The 15,682-nt window shown below is 36.6% G+C and overlaps 1 protein-coding gene across 4 annotated transcripts in view; it reads left to right on the plus strand.

Annotated features, from left to right (window-relative positions):
* The first annotated feature begins 293 nt into the window (after nt 1-293).
* Nucleotides 294-15,682, plus strand: part of SESTD1 (SEC14 and spectrin domain containing 1) — a 48,285-nt gene continuing 32,896 nt past the window's right edge. For 2 of the 4 annotated variants that reach the window (XM_017735763.1, XM_017735765.1), the window contains exons 1-4: nt 294-394; nt 1,075-1,177; nt 9,378-9,457; nt 12,736-12,844. In XM_017735763.1, the coding sequence (XP_017591252.1) occupies nt 9,403-9,457; nt 12,736-12,844 (164 nt within the window). In that variant the 5' untranslated portion in view covers nt 294-394; nt 1,075-1,177; nt 9,378-9,402. Of the gene's footprint in view, nt 395-1,074; nt 1,178-6,709; nt 6,830-9,377; nt 9,458-12,735; nt 12,845-15,682 lie in introns of all 4 variants that reach the window. The other 2 variants (XM_017735764.1, XM_008634719.2) reach the window with 2 other exon arrangements.

Here is a 15,682-nt window from a genome sequence, read left to right on the forward strand (position 1 = left end):
TTACCTCTGATTGAGAGCATACTACAGGGATTCTGGTTCTTGTTACTTTCCCGCTGCTTCCGGTGCTGCCTCAGGAGCATTGCCTGCTTACTATAAACAATGTTGATGTCTACCATATGTTTTGGTAGAAAACAGCAGGATTCCAAAAAAAAGTCCCACTAAACTCAAATGCCTAGCTTACTAGTACTTGTGAATATACAATGGAAATGTTGACTCCCCTGTCATGTAGCTCTGTAAGAAACCCTTGTTTTCAACCTCCAAGGAAATAAATTTTTAGATTGAGTAGCAAAATCAAAAAATATGGTCAAATCCTTTTTATTTAAATTTACAGAACCCGGGATCTGGAGCTCAAACTTGTAACCTTAGCAGGCAGTTTTGCATTCCAGTACCAATGGTAAGTAAGATAGGTCTCTTCCAAAAATAAATCTTTTTAATTTTCATGCATTATATTTGGTTCTTGTGAAGCTTTGATACTGGTGAATATACTGCCTAGAGCAACATCTTTGCAGTTGGTTTTGTAAAAACTTACTTAGGCTTTAACTCATGCCTTCTTTAACTTACCTGCTTTACTTTGTTTTCCTTTTGGGACTTTAAAAAAAAAATCTTTAAAAGGCTCTATAACATAAAGAAAGCTGATATTAAAGTTAAATTACATTGTTGGCCATGCAGCTCACAGTGCAGCTTGCATTACTGTGTCTCATGTAGTGGTAGTGTCTCACAAGGAAAGGAGTGTCTGCAGATGTATTAGAGGATGTTTAAGCATAAGACTGGAGATGAGTGAATTCTACTTTTAAGAGGGTTCTGTGGTAGTGGGTGAGAGTAAGGAAGGAAGTTGTAATAGCATCAAGGTAATTGTTGCTGCTCTGATGGTGTTGATAAGCTTGTGCTGGAAGATAAATGAGAGACTTGAGAACCTTGATTGAGCAAGCAGAAAAATGTATTGGCAAAGCTTTTTGCTCTTCAGACTAAGTAAGAGTGAGAGATTTTTGAAGTGAGGATAACCTTACAGCAGATGCTAAACTCAACAAGGAAGCAAATGAAAATCAATCTGGAGTGTTGTTTTCCTGTTTCTAGGTGAGAAGATGAACTGCTGCATTTTGGACAAGCTGAAGTTTGGAATGCTGGGACATAAAGAACCCATTAAGAAGGAAATTACAATAGTTAAGAGGCGATGAAGGTATGACTTAGGGCTTTGCAGAAACAATAATTCAAGCAAGATAGATGCAGTAGGTACTTGAGAATTCAGAGCCAAGATAAATTCCTATGGTGTTGGCATAGTTGTATTTGAGAGGTGTTCTTAGTGAGGTGTCATGAAGGCTGTGTTGACCAGACCAAGTAAAGCCAAAAAAAAAAGTGTTCTAAGAGTAAGTAAATGGATTTGATGTTAGCTTGATGTTTGGGTCACTAAATGATGCCTGTGGCTGAACTTGAGAAAATAAATGCCCATTCTTGAGGGAAAGGATCAGGATGGACACATAATACATAGATGAAAGTTGCTGAGAATTATCTACGTTTTGGTGTTGGCAAAAGTCATGTTTTCTCTCTAATAAGTATACCCTCAATGCAGGTTGTCTGTTTTCTCTCTGCTGGTGTTCTGTTTGCTAATTCTTTCATTCTGCAGTCTCACTTGACCCTAAAAAATAGTATAATTGGTAAATGTATGAGTGTTGCATCTATGCAGGATGCTCCAGGGAGCAGCTTAGAGAACTTGATTTTATGTTCTCTGAAGCATGTGACCATTTATTATTGATTTATTTATTGGTAGTGGAAGGCTACATGTTTTATTTTGAGGAGTAGGAGAGAGGGAGAGGTGCTGTTGATTACTGCAGGTGGTTGCTGTGGCCAATAGAATTTGTGATTTGCAGTTGAAATGTTCAGAACTTTTAATCTGAGTACAAAAACTGAAGACATCTGTGAAAGTTAAGATCTATTTCTCCTGCACCCTCTAATTTAAGGACATCTTAGATAATTATTTTTACTGTGTAGAGCAGTGAATTAATGGATTTCTGAAATATTTGAACAAGATATGTGAACAGATCTGGTATATCTCAATCTCTTGTTCTTTCATGTTTGGTTAACATTAACAAAATTTTCAAGTTACATATTTCTTATTGAAGGGATTTTTATTATTACCCTCATCATGGATACTTTGTGTATTGTGCAGTGAGGACAGGGGAGCACACAACTTTAATTTAAATTTTTTTTTCCTTTTGGGCAGAGGAAATTGTTCAGTGTTTCAAGGTCCACACAAAATCTTACTATTGGGCTGGTAACTATTTGGTCAGGTATCAAACCCAGAGTTTTAGGGATTTGTAAATAGTCTTTTTATTTGCCCTTTCTTCACTGTCATCTTGTTTTGATCAGTTTTCTCCACTCCAAAAGGATGACTGCTTTTGTGTCTGCTGCAGTTTTGTCTGCACACCCTACCTGACTCACCCTTTCAAACAGTACCTTTCCCTTTCATACCCTGCTACTCGAGATGGCTTTCAGTGTCATGGAGCATTTCTTTTTGCTTCCCCTCAGTCGAGTGTCACTATACTGAGCTGGGAAATGAATCCTGAGGCCCTGAGCCACATGCACTTGTAACCAATGCCAAATATGTGTATTGTTATGAAGTGGTAGATTGTTTTCTTATATAAGAATATTGCAGAAAGAACAAGAAGTTCTAGTCTTGCACCCCAGAGGAAAGTGGTTTTCATTTGTTCTGGACTGCCAACAGTTGCACTCATCAGTACAGCTGTTTGTCTTTTGACTTGGCTGCCCACGGCCTGGATTGTCCAATTTCATTCCACCCACTGTCCTAGTTCATTTAATGAAGTACTGAAGGCATAGGAGCTTTCTGATCTTTCATCACGAACTGGTTTTAGACAGTTCCTTAAAGACCTGGTGATAAGGTATTCATTTTTCCAAACACTTGTGACTTGTATGTTGGTTTTGTTTTGTTTGTTGGGTTGTTTTGGTTTTTTTTTTAAGGAGAGGGAGCTAGGAGAGGAGTTTGTAATTTTATTTTACTATTCGTAGGTTTTTTTTCTTCCCCCTAACCTCACAAAGTGCTTTTGTGGTAGAATTTGCAATCTGTATGATTCTGTATTATTTCCATGTGACTTCTGACTAAGGAAAATCTTAAGACCTAAAAAGGAGAATTTTCTTTTAATGAATTTTAGCAAAGTGGGATGAGGAAGAGAAAGTGTCTCAGCTGTGCTTTGAACATAGCATTTCAATTGACCTATTGCTATGTAGAAAGTGGTGGAAGAAGCAGCCTCTCAACTTGCATCATTTTATGTCTTCTGTGGTATTCAATTCTAACACTTCAGAGTGTTAAGTGAGATGGGACTATACCAGATGACTGCAACTTCTGCTGGTTTGGCTGTCTGTTGTAAAGGAAGGAGGGTATGAGCTAGATTGGTCTTCTGTTGCTGGTGGGCAAGCTGTGGTGTGTGCAGGAAGGTAAATGGTGTCTCTCACTGTAAAAATGTGGCAGAAAAGGGAATGTGAAGATGCATCCAAAACCTGTGGCTTATTTTCTCTGCTATTCTAGATTAAAAAGGCTTGAAAACTGCTACAACTTAACATAGACCGTGTGTTTGGCTTGGACTGAAGCTGGAAAGGGCAGAAAACTCTAGCAAGCTGTCATCTTTGATGTCGCATGTTGTAGCATTGTTATGAAGGTCTGCATGTGTCCTGGGCAAGTTTGCTCTCTGAACATGGCCAGTGAGCCCAAGGAGTGCTGTTCTTTGAGAGTGTGCTCATTGCCGCACAGTATCCTGTGGCTGACCTTGTTGTATGGAAAGAGGGAGGGGTTGGTATTGTGTTTCACAGCTGTACATGCAGGTGTTACTGTGTATCCCTAGTTACATTGTTTCTGTGCTTCGTACTCTTCCTTTTTTCCCCCTCTGTCACTTGCTTGAAGTCGGAGGAAAAGCTCTGCCCTTGTGTGAAATGAATAGTTGACTGTGATCAAAGTTAGAACTCAGACACACAATGTCTTTTTCTTCTCAGATGGCATAACCTCTTACTCACTTGTTTTCCATTTGCTGGTTTGCTATTCATTGTATTGCTCATCACTTCCTTTTGTTGCTCATCTTTTTATTTCACTTTTCACAGAATTGTTGATGGGTTGAAAAAGGGTGGGAAATGAACATGGAAGATGGGTTAAATAAAGGAAGTAGTTAACAGACAGTTCTTCCGAAGTCTGTTATTAGCTTTAGTTAGAAGACAAGATTTGAACCTTCAGGTGAAAATGGAATAGAATTGGAATTTTTCCAAGCTTAAATCTGTTGTGGCTGTGACAATGTGCTTTTGGATCATGGCCTAGCACACTGTTAACCTCAGCTTTAACCGAAGTCAGAGCACATTTTCAGTCTGTGCATTGAACTGCTGTGGCAAGTTGCTGAGTTAGAGTACTCACAGTGCGTGTGTAATGGAAATGGCATTGTATGGTTGCATCTTGCTTTAAAATTAAAGAAGCTTACATGCTCATGAAATTACTCAGTCTGTGTTTTTCATTTTCTGACTTCTTTAGTGTGAATTAGCAGGTTACAGAAGATCAGGAATATTTTTGTTGTTTACAACTTCAGACATGTTTACAACTTCAGACATGAAACTTCTGTGGTTCTTTTCTGGACAGTTTTTACAGATAGTAAAAAAATTAAAAATACTAAAGTGGTTGAAAAAGCAAAAAACTCGATCTTCTTTAAATATCTGGAGTTACCTTTTCTCCTGAGAGCTCTAATGTTAAATATTTATTAGTGCTGCTCACAATACCTTAAAGAGTAAAAACCGAATACTGCATTTGCATACGTAAGCTGATGTTCATCTGTCAGGTTTTATTGTTATTTTGAAACTGTCCAGCTGAGTAGCCGAGTTCCAGGTGCCTTTTAATTGAAGACAGCATTAACTAATAAATATTTACAGCCTTTTTCTAATTTTGGGGCAAGTTTGTGCTTCAGAAATTACCCTGGGGCATCAGCCCTGGAGACGCCTTCGTTTGTGTTCTCTCTTTGTACAACTTTGCTGTGGGAGAGATGGCAACCTTTAATGTAACTTTAAAGGAAGGTGAAATAATAATCTACATAGATAATGGTGATACTCGGCTTTCTCTCTGTCTTTTATATGTGGATTTTATTTCTGTGTGGAACAGGTGAACTTGTTTTAAGCTGATTCATGGAATAAGAGGGTAATGCTTTGTGGGTTGAAGTTAGCATCTGAAAAAGCCTGCATGCTGGCTTCAGAGAATGAAGATGTTAGTTTTGAAGGTCTGCAATTCAAAAGTTGACCTAAAAGAAAAAGTGTTTCCATTCCGTATGATCTGAGGCTTTTTTCCTTTGGTAGTTCAGAATGTCTATTGTTATTTGTGCTATTGTTTCTGCCTGGACTTGCAAGCTGCTACAGTTTAGAATGTAACTGCCCATCTGCTCCTGGGTTATTTATAGGCAGATTTGTGGAGCTCCTTCTAATCTCTGAAGTCTTCAAAAACATTAATGAATTAAACATCACAATACTCTTGTAAAAAGAGAATAAGACAGAGGAACTGAATGGAGACTAAAAAGGATAAATGACTTGCTGAAAGCCATATGTATATTTCATAGCAGAACAGGGAATAGAAACCAGATTTTTTTTTCTTACTTGTAGTCCTGTGCTTAACAGACCAGCTACATGCTCCTGTGAGATACATGCTAAAGGAATGAAGAAAGTACTCCTTCTTTGAAACTTGCAGCAGATGCTCATATGCAGACTAACCCATTTCAAGACTGTGCACCATGTAGTGAGAGTATTAAAGGTTTCAGGTCTAAGAAACATGAATAAAAATGTTAATATTAATTCTCATTAAGCCTGAATTTGTTTTGATTGTTAATGTGTTTGACCAGTGGTTTCCACTGTGTTGCTTAGAAAGAAAACACCTGTTACTTGCAGGACACCTTCTCTTTGACATCTTACTTCCAGTTGTCTAGTCAACTTGTCCCTCTTCCCCCATCTTTAATAGACTTTTAGAATGGTTTTAAACAGTGTCTGGACATTGGTTCTTATTAATATTTTTAATTCGAAGACAATGAAGATGGGTAGCACAAAATGCAGGTGATACTTTCCATTCATAAGAAATTTTGCACTTTGATGAATTACACATAGTACTTATTGTGTGCGAGTTTTTTTTATTTTTGGTGGGGATTTTTTTTTGGTTGGGATTTTTTTTGGTGTTTGTTTGGAGGGGGTTGTTTGTTTTTGTTTGGTTTTTTGTTTTTGGAAGAACTTCTGAAATGTTAGATGTGTGGAGTAAAACAACGTAATTTACAGTAGTTCCAGAGTCTAGACATGATAGAGTATGCATCCTACCAAGTAGTGATTTGATTTCATGTTGGAGTGCAGCCTGAAGTATTGTTTGCATTTTTACCTGTTCTGTAACTTTTTTGAACTATTTGTTCACTATTTCCCCAACTTACCATCCTCTCCTTAATGTATATGTATTTCATCCAAGTTTGTATGTAAGAGAATTTTCTCCACAAATAGTATTAGTTTCTGGTTGTCAAGGGGATTGAAAGAGTTTTCTATATCATTGGAATGCCTTTCAAATATTTAGATTTTAAATACAAGTATTATGTGAATTTAGTGTTGCCACCTTCCTGTGGAAATCTTCAAAAGAATGAACACATTGTTGCAGACTGACATTGCTATATGGATTTAATAACCTGAAAGCCTATGTCATTCTAAACAGGTTCAGTGAGGTTGTTCAATGTGCATTGAATGTGTCCCGGAAGCATGTTAAATAAAAGAACTACAAGTTTTACAGTTTGGTATATGGCATTTTATGGTATTATGGCAAAGTAGATTGCAGGTGGGTATACAGCACTCAAATAGTTTCTGAAATTCGACAAACACATTTAACCTCTTTAATTTGTTTCATATCTGTAACATTTTAGTGTATAAAAGTTGTGTCTTTTGATTTGGAAGTGATAAAATGCAGCTTCCTGAAGTATATCACTTTCCTCATGTGAAATCTGTTCTCTTCAGTGCCCTCATTTTTCTTCTGTAGCTGTTCTGTGTTTAATGAAACCAAATGGGATTTTTATTGATGCATAGACACTGAATCTGTTTCTTTCAGCTAAGTAGTGGTACAGTATTGAGCAACAAATCATTCTTTCCTCATGCTAAATTGAAAGCTTGATGAACAATTTTAAGAACCTGTCACTTTGTCTTCCTCCAACGAATTGAACACTTTACATATATTTTGTGGGTCTAAATACATTTATATCTGCTTTTAAGCAGTGTACCTTTTCAAAACACCTTTAGTAGCTCCCATTGGAAAGTAGATGCCAGCTGTCTTGGAATTGTTTCGCTTTCCAATATTAAAAAAAGACAGTTTAATTCTAAACTAAGACTGTTTAATTCTAACACTAAGACTGTTTTTTAAACATGAAGATTTTTTTTTTCTGACATGTTCTGATAAACCTGCTCTGGTGAGAGTTTTCTTCTAGCTCTCACAGAATTGCGGTAAGTGTAAACTTCAGGAGTTTCTGGAACAAGGACTAGGTGTTTGGAATTATCAGCAGTTGTTCTCATTGGTCTGACTCACCTCCCTCCGCTCTGAACAGAATGCTTCTTTTGGTTCCAGGAAATACTGAATAAAAGAACTATTTTGATCCATGGACAGTGCCACTACTGTGGCAGAAAGCCAGGCAATGCTTTCATATTAAATAAATAGGTCTTTTCAGAACAGCAGAGAAACATGTTCCCTAGAGTCAGTAAGCTGATGCAGACTTTTGTTCCTATGTGAAAGTACAGAGATAATGAAGTTGTATGTAGGTTTGAACTTCATTCATTGATTATAATAAAGAGGCATTTGTAATAATTTGGAAATATAACTTGGGGAGGAGGGAGAAAAATCATTCAGGTATGTGTTCCACATCTTGGAAAAAAGAATATAAAGGGAACTGCCTAAGTTTAAAAGTGTACACAGAGTGGCTTCAGGGAAAAAAATGACTGCCTGAGTAATTCTCAAATTTTGTGTTTTATGCAATAAACAACTACAAGTTTTTGTCTAAAGCATACAGGAAGCTTTAATAGAATGCTTTTTTGAGTAATTGTTCAAAGTACAGGCTGTCATGGGACTCAGTTTCCTGAGAGAACAGAAAGTTGTTTGTTTCCTTCTGTAATACATGAAGTGTGAATTTTATATAATTGGCAAAATTACACTTCAATATGGAGATTTTGGGATAAGAGATGGGAATGAACATTGTGACACATTACACATTGGAACAGGAAGAGACAGTAAAAAGCTGTTGAAATATTTTTTTCTGTTTAATAATATGATAATTCCTTATTTGTTTGTTATGAAGCTTATTCTTTTAACATGAAAAGGAATAACTATTTTACCTCAGGCTATTTGGATTTCTCTGGATTTGTTGGGTTTTTTGGGTTTTTTTTCCTATATCATTTGTAGTTTTTATTCAGTTAACTTCCCCCGTGCCAGGAAAAAATGTTCTGTGTACATCCTGAAGTATCCAGAGGGAGAATTCCAGGGTTGCAGTCTGAAGCCCTGGTCCTGGAATGGAAAAAAAAAATTTTTGGATCTGTTTTTATTTTGACTGGATACTGGCGCATACCTTGAATTGCATATTTCTGTGCAGAATTAGGTTTTTTAATTATTTGGATTGATTTGTGGAAGTATGACCTCAGAAACTTACAAGCAGATGCCAGTTGCTACTTCATGTAGGCTGGAAGAGGAGGTTGCAGTTCAGGCATCCCGCGGATTTGTCAATGAAGCAAAAAAGCTTCATCACGATGAATTGCGGTTCACAGTGCAATAAAAATTGCATGAGGGTAAGGAGGAGGCAAAAGAAGCAGAAGCATTTCCAGGTATAGGTTATAGTTAGGACATAGTTATTCAGGCTGTTGGATGTTTTTCTTCAATTGAAGCCCTGCTAATGACAGGGTAATGGCAGTGTCCTGACATAAATGTAGCATAACATATCTAGCTAATTATTATATTCTTGGTAATATGAGATAAACTGTGCAAAAGTGCAATCTTATTTGCATTTATTTTACATCTGAATGAGCAAACAGATGATGTACCTGTAAATGAATTGTAGTTTAATAGGGTTGGGAAATGGGATTTTATATAAATTATCTTGATGTCTTTGGTTGAGATTCTGCTTTGGTTTTTGTGGTTGGACTGTTTCTTAGCCCCCAATGAGGAGAAAGGAATCTTTAATTAAATATTTGTATGGATAAAAGCCTACGGAGATGTTTATCTTAAGTTTTTACAGTATCTTGGATTTTGGTTAAAGTGTTCCATGCTTCCTTCAGAAGAATTCAGAAGTGTAACACTGGAAACACTGCAATTGATTTCCTGTGCTTGACAACTTCAACTTCTTGTGTTTCAGAGCTGCAAAAATTATCTGAAGTAGAATGGAAGCGTCAGTAATATTACCCATTCTGAAGAAAAAATTGGCTTTTCTTTCAGGTACGCTTTCGGTTTTACTCAGCTGGTTCCTCCCTGCATAATTTGGATGGGATATTTAAGTTTCTTATTTGTGTTTGCTGGATGTTTAACAGAAATACATTGTTGATTAGTGCTTTGTCATATTCCAAAAGAATCTCTTGAACTTTTTATCTAGTAGCCAAGCTGTTGGTGTTCAGGATTTGGTTTTGCTGTAGCCTGTAGCTCAACCCACAAAGTAGTTAGGAAGTTTCAGTCTTTATGTAAGAGAATGATGATTTAGTAGCTATCCAAAAATAATCCTTACTAGTTGGGGGTTTTTTTGAGGTTTTAGAAATACGGAGTGAATGTTTTCAGGATTTTCCATTGAAAAATTTTCCTTCCTTTTCACCTGTTTTTTCTCCAGCATAAAAACATGTGGAAGCAGAATTAGCCATGCATTGCAATGGTTTGATTATTGCCAGGTAGTTATTTCAGGGAAGGCTGTAATTATTATTGTATTTATTAAAACTTCTTGAATCTTATGTTGGAGGTAACTTTTTCTCTTCCCTATCCCAGAAAAAAAAAAAAAAGAGGAGAGGGAATACTTCAAATGGTGAATGACATTCTCCTGCTGGTTTCACTGCTGTCATAGATAGCTGTGTTAGTTCTTGGTGTTCGATTGTCTGATCTAGTGTAGGTAGGTAACTTATAGAACACTTGCCAACTTCAAAAACTGACAAGTGTTGCCATAAATACTCTTCTCATTTAGTTTATTTTAGTGTGTTTTTTTAGCTAGTCTAGTTTAGCCTGCTCCAGTCACCTGAGAAGGGAAACCTGTTTTTTTTGTTAATAGCATTTATTTTGCTTTGAATTTGCCCACCGTCTCCAGCAATTGCAAATCTAACAATTCCTGTTTAAAAACAATCAATTCCCTAAGACTCAACTCACATTAAAGCCTGGGACAGTTCTTTCATAGTAACAGCAGATCTGTAGTAAGTTGTTGTTCAGCATTATATTGTAAGGGGATATTCTCATTAACTAGAGTGCATTTTCAAATTGCTATTAAAGCTGCCTGATCCATTTCGAAATACAGACATTCTTAGCGGAAGGTAATTTACTGAATGGCATTTTGAATGCTAGGAACCCTTTTGGACCTATGTAGTTCTAAGTAGGTTTGATCTTTTTGGAATTGTTTAGTATTAATGGGTGCTTTAATTTAATGAATGACGAAGCTTGATGCAACAGGGTTTTTTAGTGTTCTTCAGTGTGAGTAAAGGAACTTGACAGACACAAAATGGTTCATCATGTATCTTTAAATCAATTTTACTCCATATGATTTCACAAATTAAAATATATTACTGATTAAAAACATATACTTGGAAAAATAATATTTTAGGAAAGTGTTCTGCAGTGTTTAAGTGCTGAAGTCTCTCGTCATTTTTGAGTTAAATTGGTACAAATACTGTTGATCCTGCCTTTTTCTGGAAGCCAAACAGTGGTTTCTAATTGAAATCCATGGCTGTGTGGCTTTCTTGTTGATAGGTCATTACACATAGCACAGAAGAAAAGGCAAGCTCCTAAGTCAACCAAAAGCCTTGAACAACCACTTTGGTGCAAAATGAACTAAAAACTTCCTTTTTTTTTCTTTTGTGATGCTCTCAGTTGCTTTCCTAAGCAGTGTTTACAAGCTGGGGGAAAAACCTGTTAGTTGTTACACAAGATGACTTGTCGTGAAATAATAATTTAGATAATTATTGTAGTCTTTTTGTGAAATGTCAGGAGATTATATTTCTGGGATTTGGGTTGTGTTTTGTTTAGTCAGTTCAGCAAATGCTGTTTAAATCCAAGTATTTTTCTTTTTTCTCTGCTTCCTCACTCCAGTTTTCAGGCTTTCTGCCATTCAGAAACAGAAGGGTGGACAGTCTGTAAATAACTGTTGCTTTAGATTGTTTCTGCAAGAAGCATCTGTGCATTTGTCCTTTCTCACACAACACCACTCTTCAATTCTTCCGCTTAGAATTACAGTTACTAAAAAGTGTGTTGCTGTTTTCCAGCAGCAATTCTCTCCCAGAAAGGAGGAAGGGAGGGAACACAACTACTGCAGTGGACCACTGAAAGCAGTAGGTCCTTTATGAAAATGTGGAAAATACCTGTGTCAGGGGATCTTTAAAACTCCAAATTTAGAGAGTTTGCACAGCTTTGGAAACAAGGATAAAAAGCCTGTTGCAATTAAGATTCCAACATATATTGTGTAAACAGTGTTTGTCATTATCTTGCCTGCACCTCATGGATGGGGAGAATTCTTATCAAATTATGTCAACATGTGTGTATGAGTCTGCAAGCATGACTGTGCTTGTGCGCTTATTTCTGCACGGCTGTTACTATTCTGTAAAAAGTTGTTCTTACTGATTAGACAGAACTTCAGTTCTGTTGAAGAACTTTGTGAACCAAAAGCATAATTAAATTGCTTTAGCCATGTGAATAACACAGTTTGAGAACAAAGATGTTCTTTCTCAGGTTACGGAAATTTACTTTGCTTCATTTTCACCCAAATAAACCTGTGATTATAGCTCTCTTTGTATAGTTTTTTCTAAAATATGGAGAAGATTGTTTAGTAATTGACTCCTACATGTGCTTAAGTGTGTTGTGGTTGTGTTTTTTCCCTTAATAAAATAGATAATATATTAAAATTTACTGTTTCTATTATTGTTCGTATAACTTTTACCAGAAAGGTTTGAAAATACATATGAAGATTAAGGCAAGTGGTCGGAAGTATTTGTCTTAATAATGAGGTGACTGTTAGCTGTTTGTAAGTAGGTCTAGAAATTGTTCTGTGTTTGAATGAACTGCCAGTTTAGAGTATGTGCCATGGGCAGTCTGTGTGGTACAAGATCCCCCTTTAGTAGTCAGTTGGACTAGAAAAGTCTTCCTTTTCTAGGAGCTCCAGTTGGTACATGCTCATCTTAGGAGCTGACTAGGTTTCTGATAGGCTGGTAGTGTAGAAGGTCTAGGAGTTGCTTGTTAATAATGTAATCTAGAAATGCAAAAATAATGCTTCTGGAACACTTGTATTGTTTGTCTTGAAAGTATTATATGAAAAATTGTGACAGCTGTGGATGTGGGCTATGCTCTGATGATGTTTTAAATATCCATGTGGTGCATGAGTCTTCACAGCTGAGAGGTGAAATGTCAGCTGAGGTTTCCACAGCAGTTTAAAGATTGCTTTTATCATGAGGTTTGAGACCACTTAACTGCAAAGTATTTCTTCTGCTTAAACGTCATCACATTAACTTTGAAATTACTTTTTCTTTCTGAAACAGGAGGGAAGGACAGAAGAAGTGGCCTCATTCTGACAATTCCATTATGCCTTGAACAGACGAGTATGGATGAGCTGAGTGTCACACTAGACTACCTTCTAAGTATACCAAGGTGATTTGGAAGGCATTCTGTTCAGAGCTGGGTTGGTTTCTTTTGCAGTTGTAGAAGGCATCTTTCTATTGTTTTTAATTTTATTTACTCTTCTATACCAAATTAATTTTACATAAATGTTTGTTTAGAATGTGATACTGTCTGACTGAGTTAGGAACACACATCCCAATAAGCTAAGGGATATATACTAAGGCTTGTCTATGTCCTTTTATGTCCTTATGTTCTCCTTTCTTGGGATAGCTTTTTTCATAATTTCTTTTTAATGACCATGCACTTAAATTGCTAAGTAAATTAATGAGCCGTTCCAATCAAACTCCTAAGCTTGCAAAGGCAGCATTGCTTATTGCCCTTTCTGTGCTTTGTGCCTAAGCTTTGTAGCTTGTACAGCTTCAGTGTGCACTGAGTTTAAAAATACACAGTCTTACTGAAGTTAGCAAGCAACTCATGTTTAAAGTTAAGGTACTGTTTAAATGTGCTGGATGACAGCTTGAGTATCCTGTCATCCATAGCTTGCTGTAAAATCATTGCTGAAGTTCAGTGCATTTGCCACTGCAAGCTTACAGTGACAGTTTTTGGTCCTGGTGTAGATACCTGCATTTCTATCTTCTTAAGATCCAGGGATTGTTCTTTATCATAATTTTTTTTTTCCTCTTATGCCTCTGCTTTAAAAAGAAATGAAGCCTCTCAGATAAATGCTTGCTTTTGTATCTTTTCAAATTTCTCTTCTGGAAACTGGACAACAATGGCATAACTAAAGACATCCAGTGTACTTTGCATGTTGTGATCTATAAATGTTTATAAAATACAGTTAAAGGATCCAGTGTTGGGGTTGTTTTTGTAGATAAGACTTTAAAAAATTCTGATTGGTGAGAGAGCAGTAAAGAATAATTTCAAATTAATTAAAAGTACAACATCAGTAGGTATATGAGTATACTGCACAACGTTTTAGTTGTGTAAGTTTCAGGGTTTTTCAAACAGCTTGTTGTCTTTTGTAAAGTGATGAAATACCAAATGGTCATCCACACAAGTCCTATCATTGACTTAAGGATTTGGCCATATTTACGGAACAGATGCAGGCATTCTTGTTCTAGTAAGCATTAATTATTCCACAGTCTCATCCTGATGTATGTCTTTACATATATCAGTGTAACAATAACTGTCTAAATGCTGAACCAAAGCGCTCTTTGTACTCAGTAGAAACTGGGAAATCTGTTTGAAAGTGAAGTCAGTGTTCCCACATTTAATGTTCTGTTTGTCAGTTGTGGAAAAAATGACCTCTCTTCTCTGGTGGCAGTATGGAAAAATCATTGTCATTTTGGTTTGCGTGTTGTTTTTCAGTGGGAAATACAAACTTTTTGGCCTAAGCGCTTCTCATTTTTGTTCTGGAAAACAAACCCAGATAGCTGTCCAAGCAACATTAATACTACTTTTTTCCCCGGTTCTTTGTGTAAGGTAACCTAATGTGTTTAACTTTTAATTCAGTTGTGCATGATATAGGACGTAACTACAACTGGTTTGGGATCGTCAGTCTACTGTGGATGGCTGGCTGTGTCCAATATTTGAGGGGCGTAACTGCTTAAAGTGTCTTGGGTAGAATTTCTTTGGAGTATATGTGTGAAGCCATCCTAAAACTTCAGACAACTTATTCCTAGTGTTTAAGTCTACTGTTACGCCCTTCTTTGATGGAATTTAAAACTCTCAGATTCTGGAGAGGTCTGTTCAGAACTGAAGAAGAATAATAGTGGCAATGTTATGCTGTTGTCTGTTCGTACTAAAGTTTGCTTCCTTTGTTGTATTCTCTCTATTGTGGCTCAAATCACCAAGCTTTTTATTTTTTATTTTAACTTGCATACAAACATTTGCATTGGCTGAACTTTCTAGAAGTGGTAGGTCACTTCTGAATTTGATTGGTTGTGTGTTTTGTTGGGTTTCAGGGTTTTTAATAGGTTTAATAGTAGAGGAGCAGATGCTGATACTGCTAGATTCCAGTAAGTCTAAGGAAGTAATGTCTCAAGATGCTGTAGTAACACTCTTCACCTTATTCTTAAAAGCAGTAGTAGTGTGCCTTTTAAGTTGATTTTGATTAAACATTGCACTCATGAAGCCTAAATGTTCGGACTGCTTCCAGAAAAATCATGTGTGTAATCTTAGAGGTTCCTTAAAACCAAAAGCATTCATGGACTGGCAGCCAACTTTGTAATTATTTTTTCCTTAACAGAATAGTAAAGTGCCTTCCTCCCCGCACCTCCCCCTTTTTTTTTTTAAACTCCAAGATGAATTTGTCTTCCACCCATACTTGATGAAGCTCAGCTTAAACATGAAATAAATAACAGTTAATTTCTTCTTGTGAAACATAATGCTTACTGTTACATGCTTTGTTTTTTTGTAAGCTAAGGAGATTACAGAAGTAGCTTTGTTTTGTAACTGCAGATTTGGGAAAGATTACGTAATACTTTCCTACCTAATGTAAATGTCATGGATTTTATTTACTTATAACTTTGCCAACACAAGAATTTCAACCTGGGACATGATATCTAGTGTGCTAACTAATGTTGAAACATGGGCTCACTTTAAAGTCCTCTTCTGGATGGTCCTGTGCTGGTTGTGGGAAGGTAATACTTCCCAGCTGTTGGTGATATCCAGAGGTTGCTGCCACCACTGAACATTATCCAGCCATTGTTGTGAGCACCTTGATGCCAGCTTCAGTTTGAAATGAGCTGGAGAGGTCTGTGGAAATGCACAGAGAATGAGGAAAGTTTTCGCTATTTTCTACCATTTTTTATTTGAGCAGCACCACCTTTGAACTTTTGGCTTTGCAGCTGTTTTCAGCAGGGTTGG

Source organism: Corvus brachyrhynchos, unplaced genomic scaffold (genome assembly GCF_000691975.1).
Source record: "Corvus brachyrhynchos isolate BGI_N302 unplaced genomic scaffold, ASM69197v1 scaffold255, whole genome shotgun sequence".
Lineage (NCBI taxonomy): Eukaryota > Metazoa > Chordata > Aves > Passeriformes > Corvidae > Corvus > Corvus brachyrhynchos.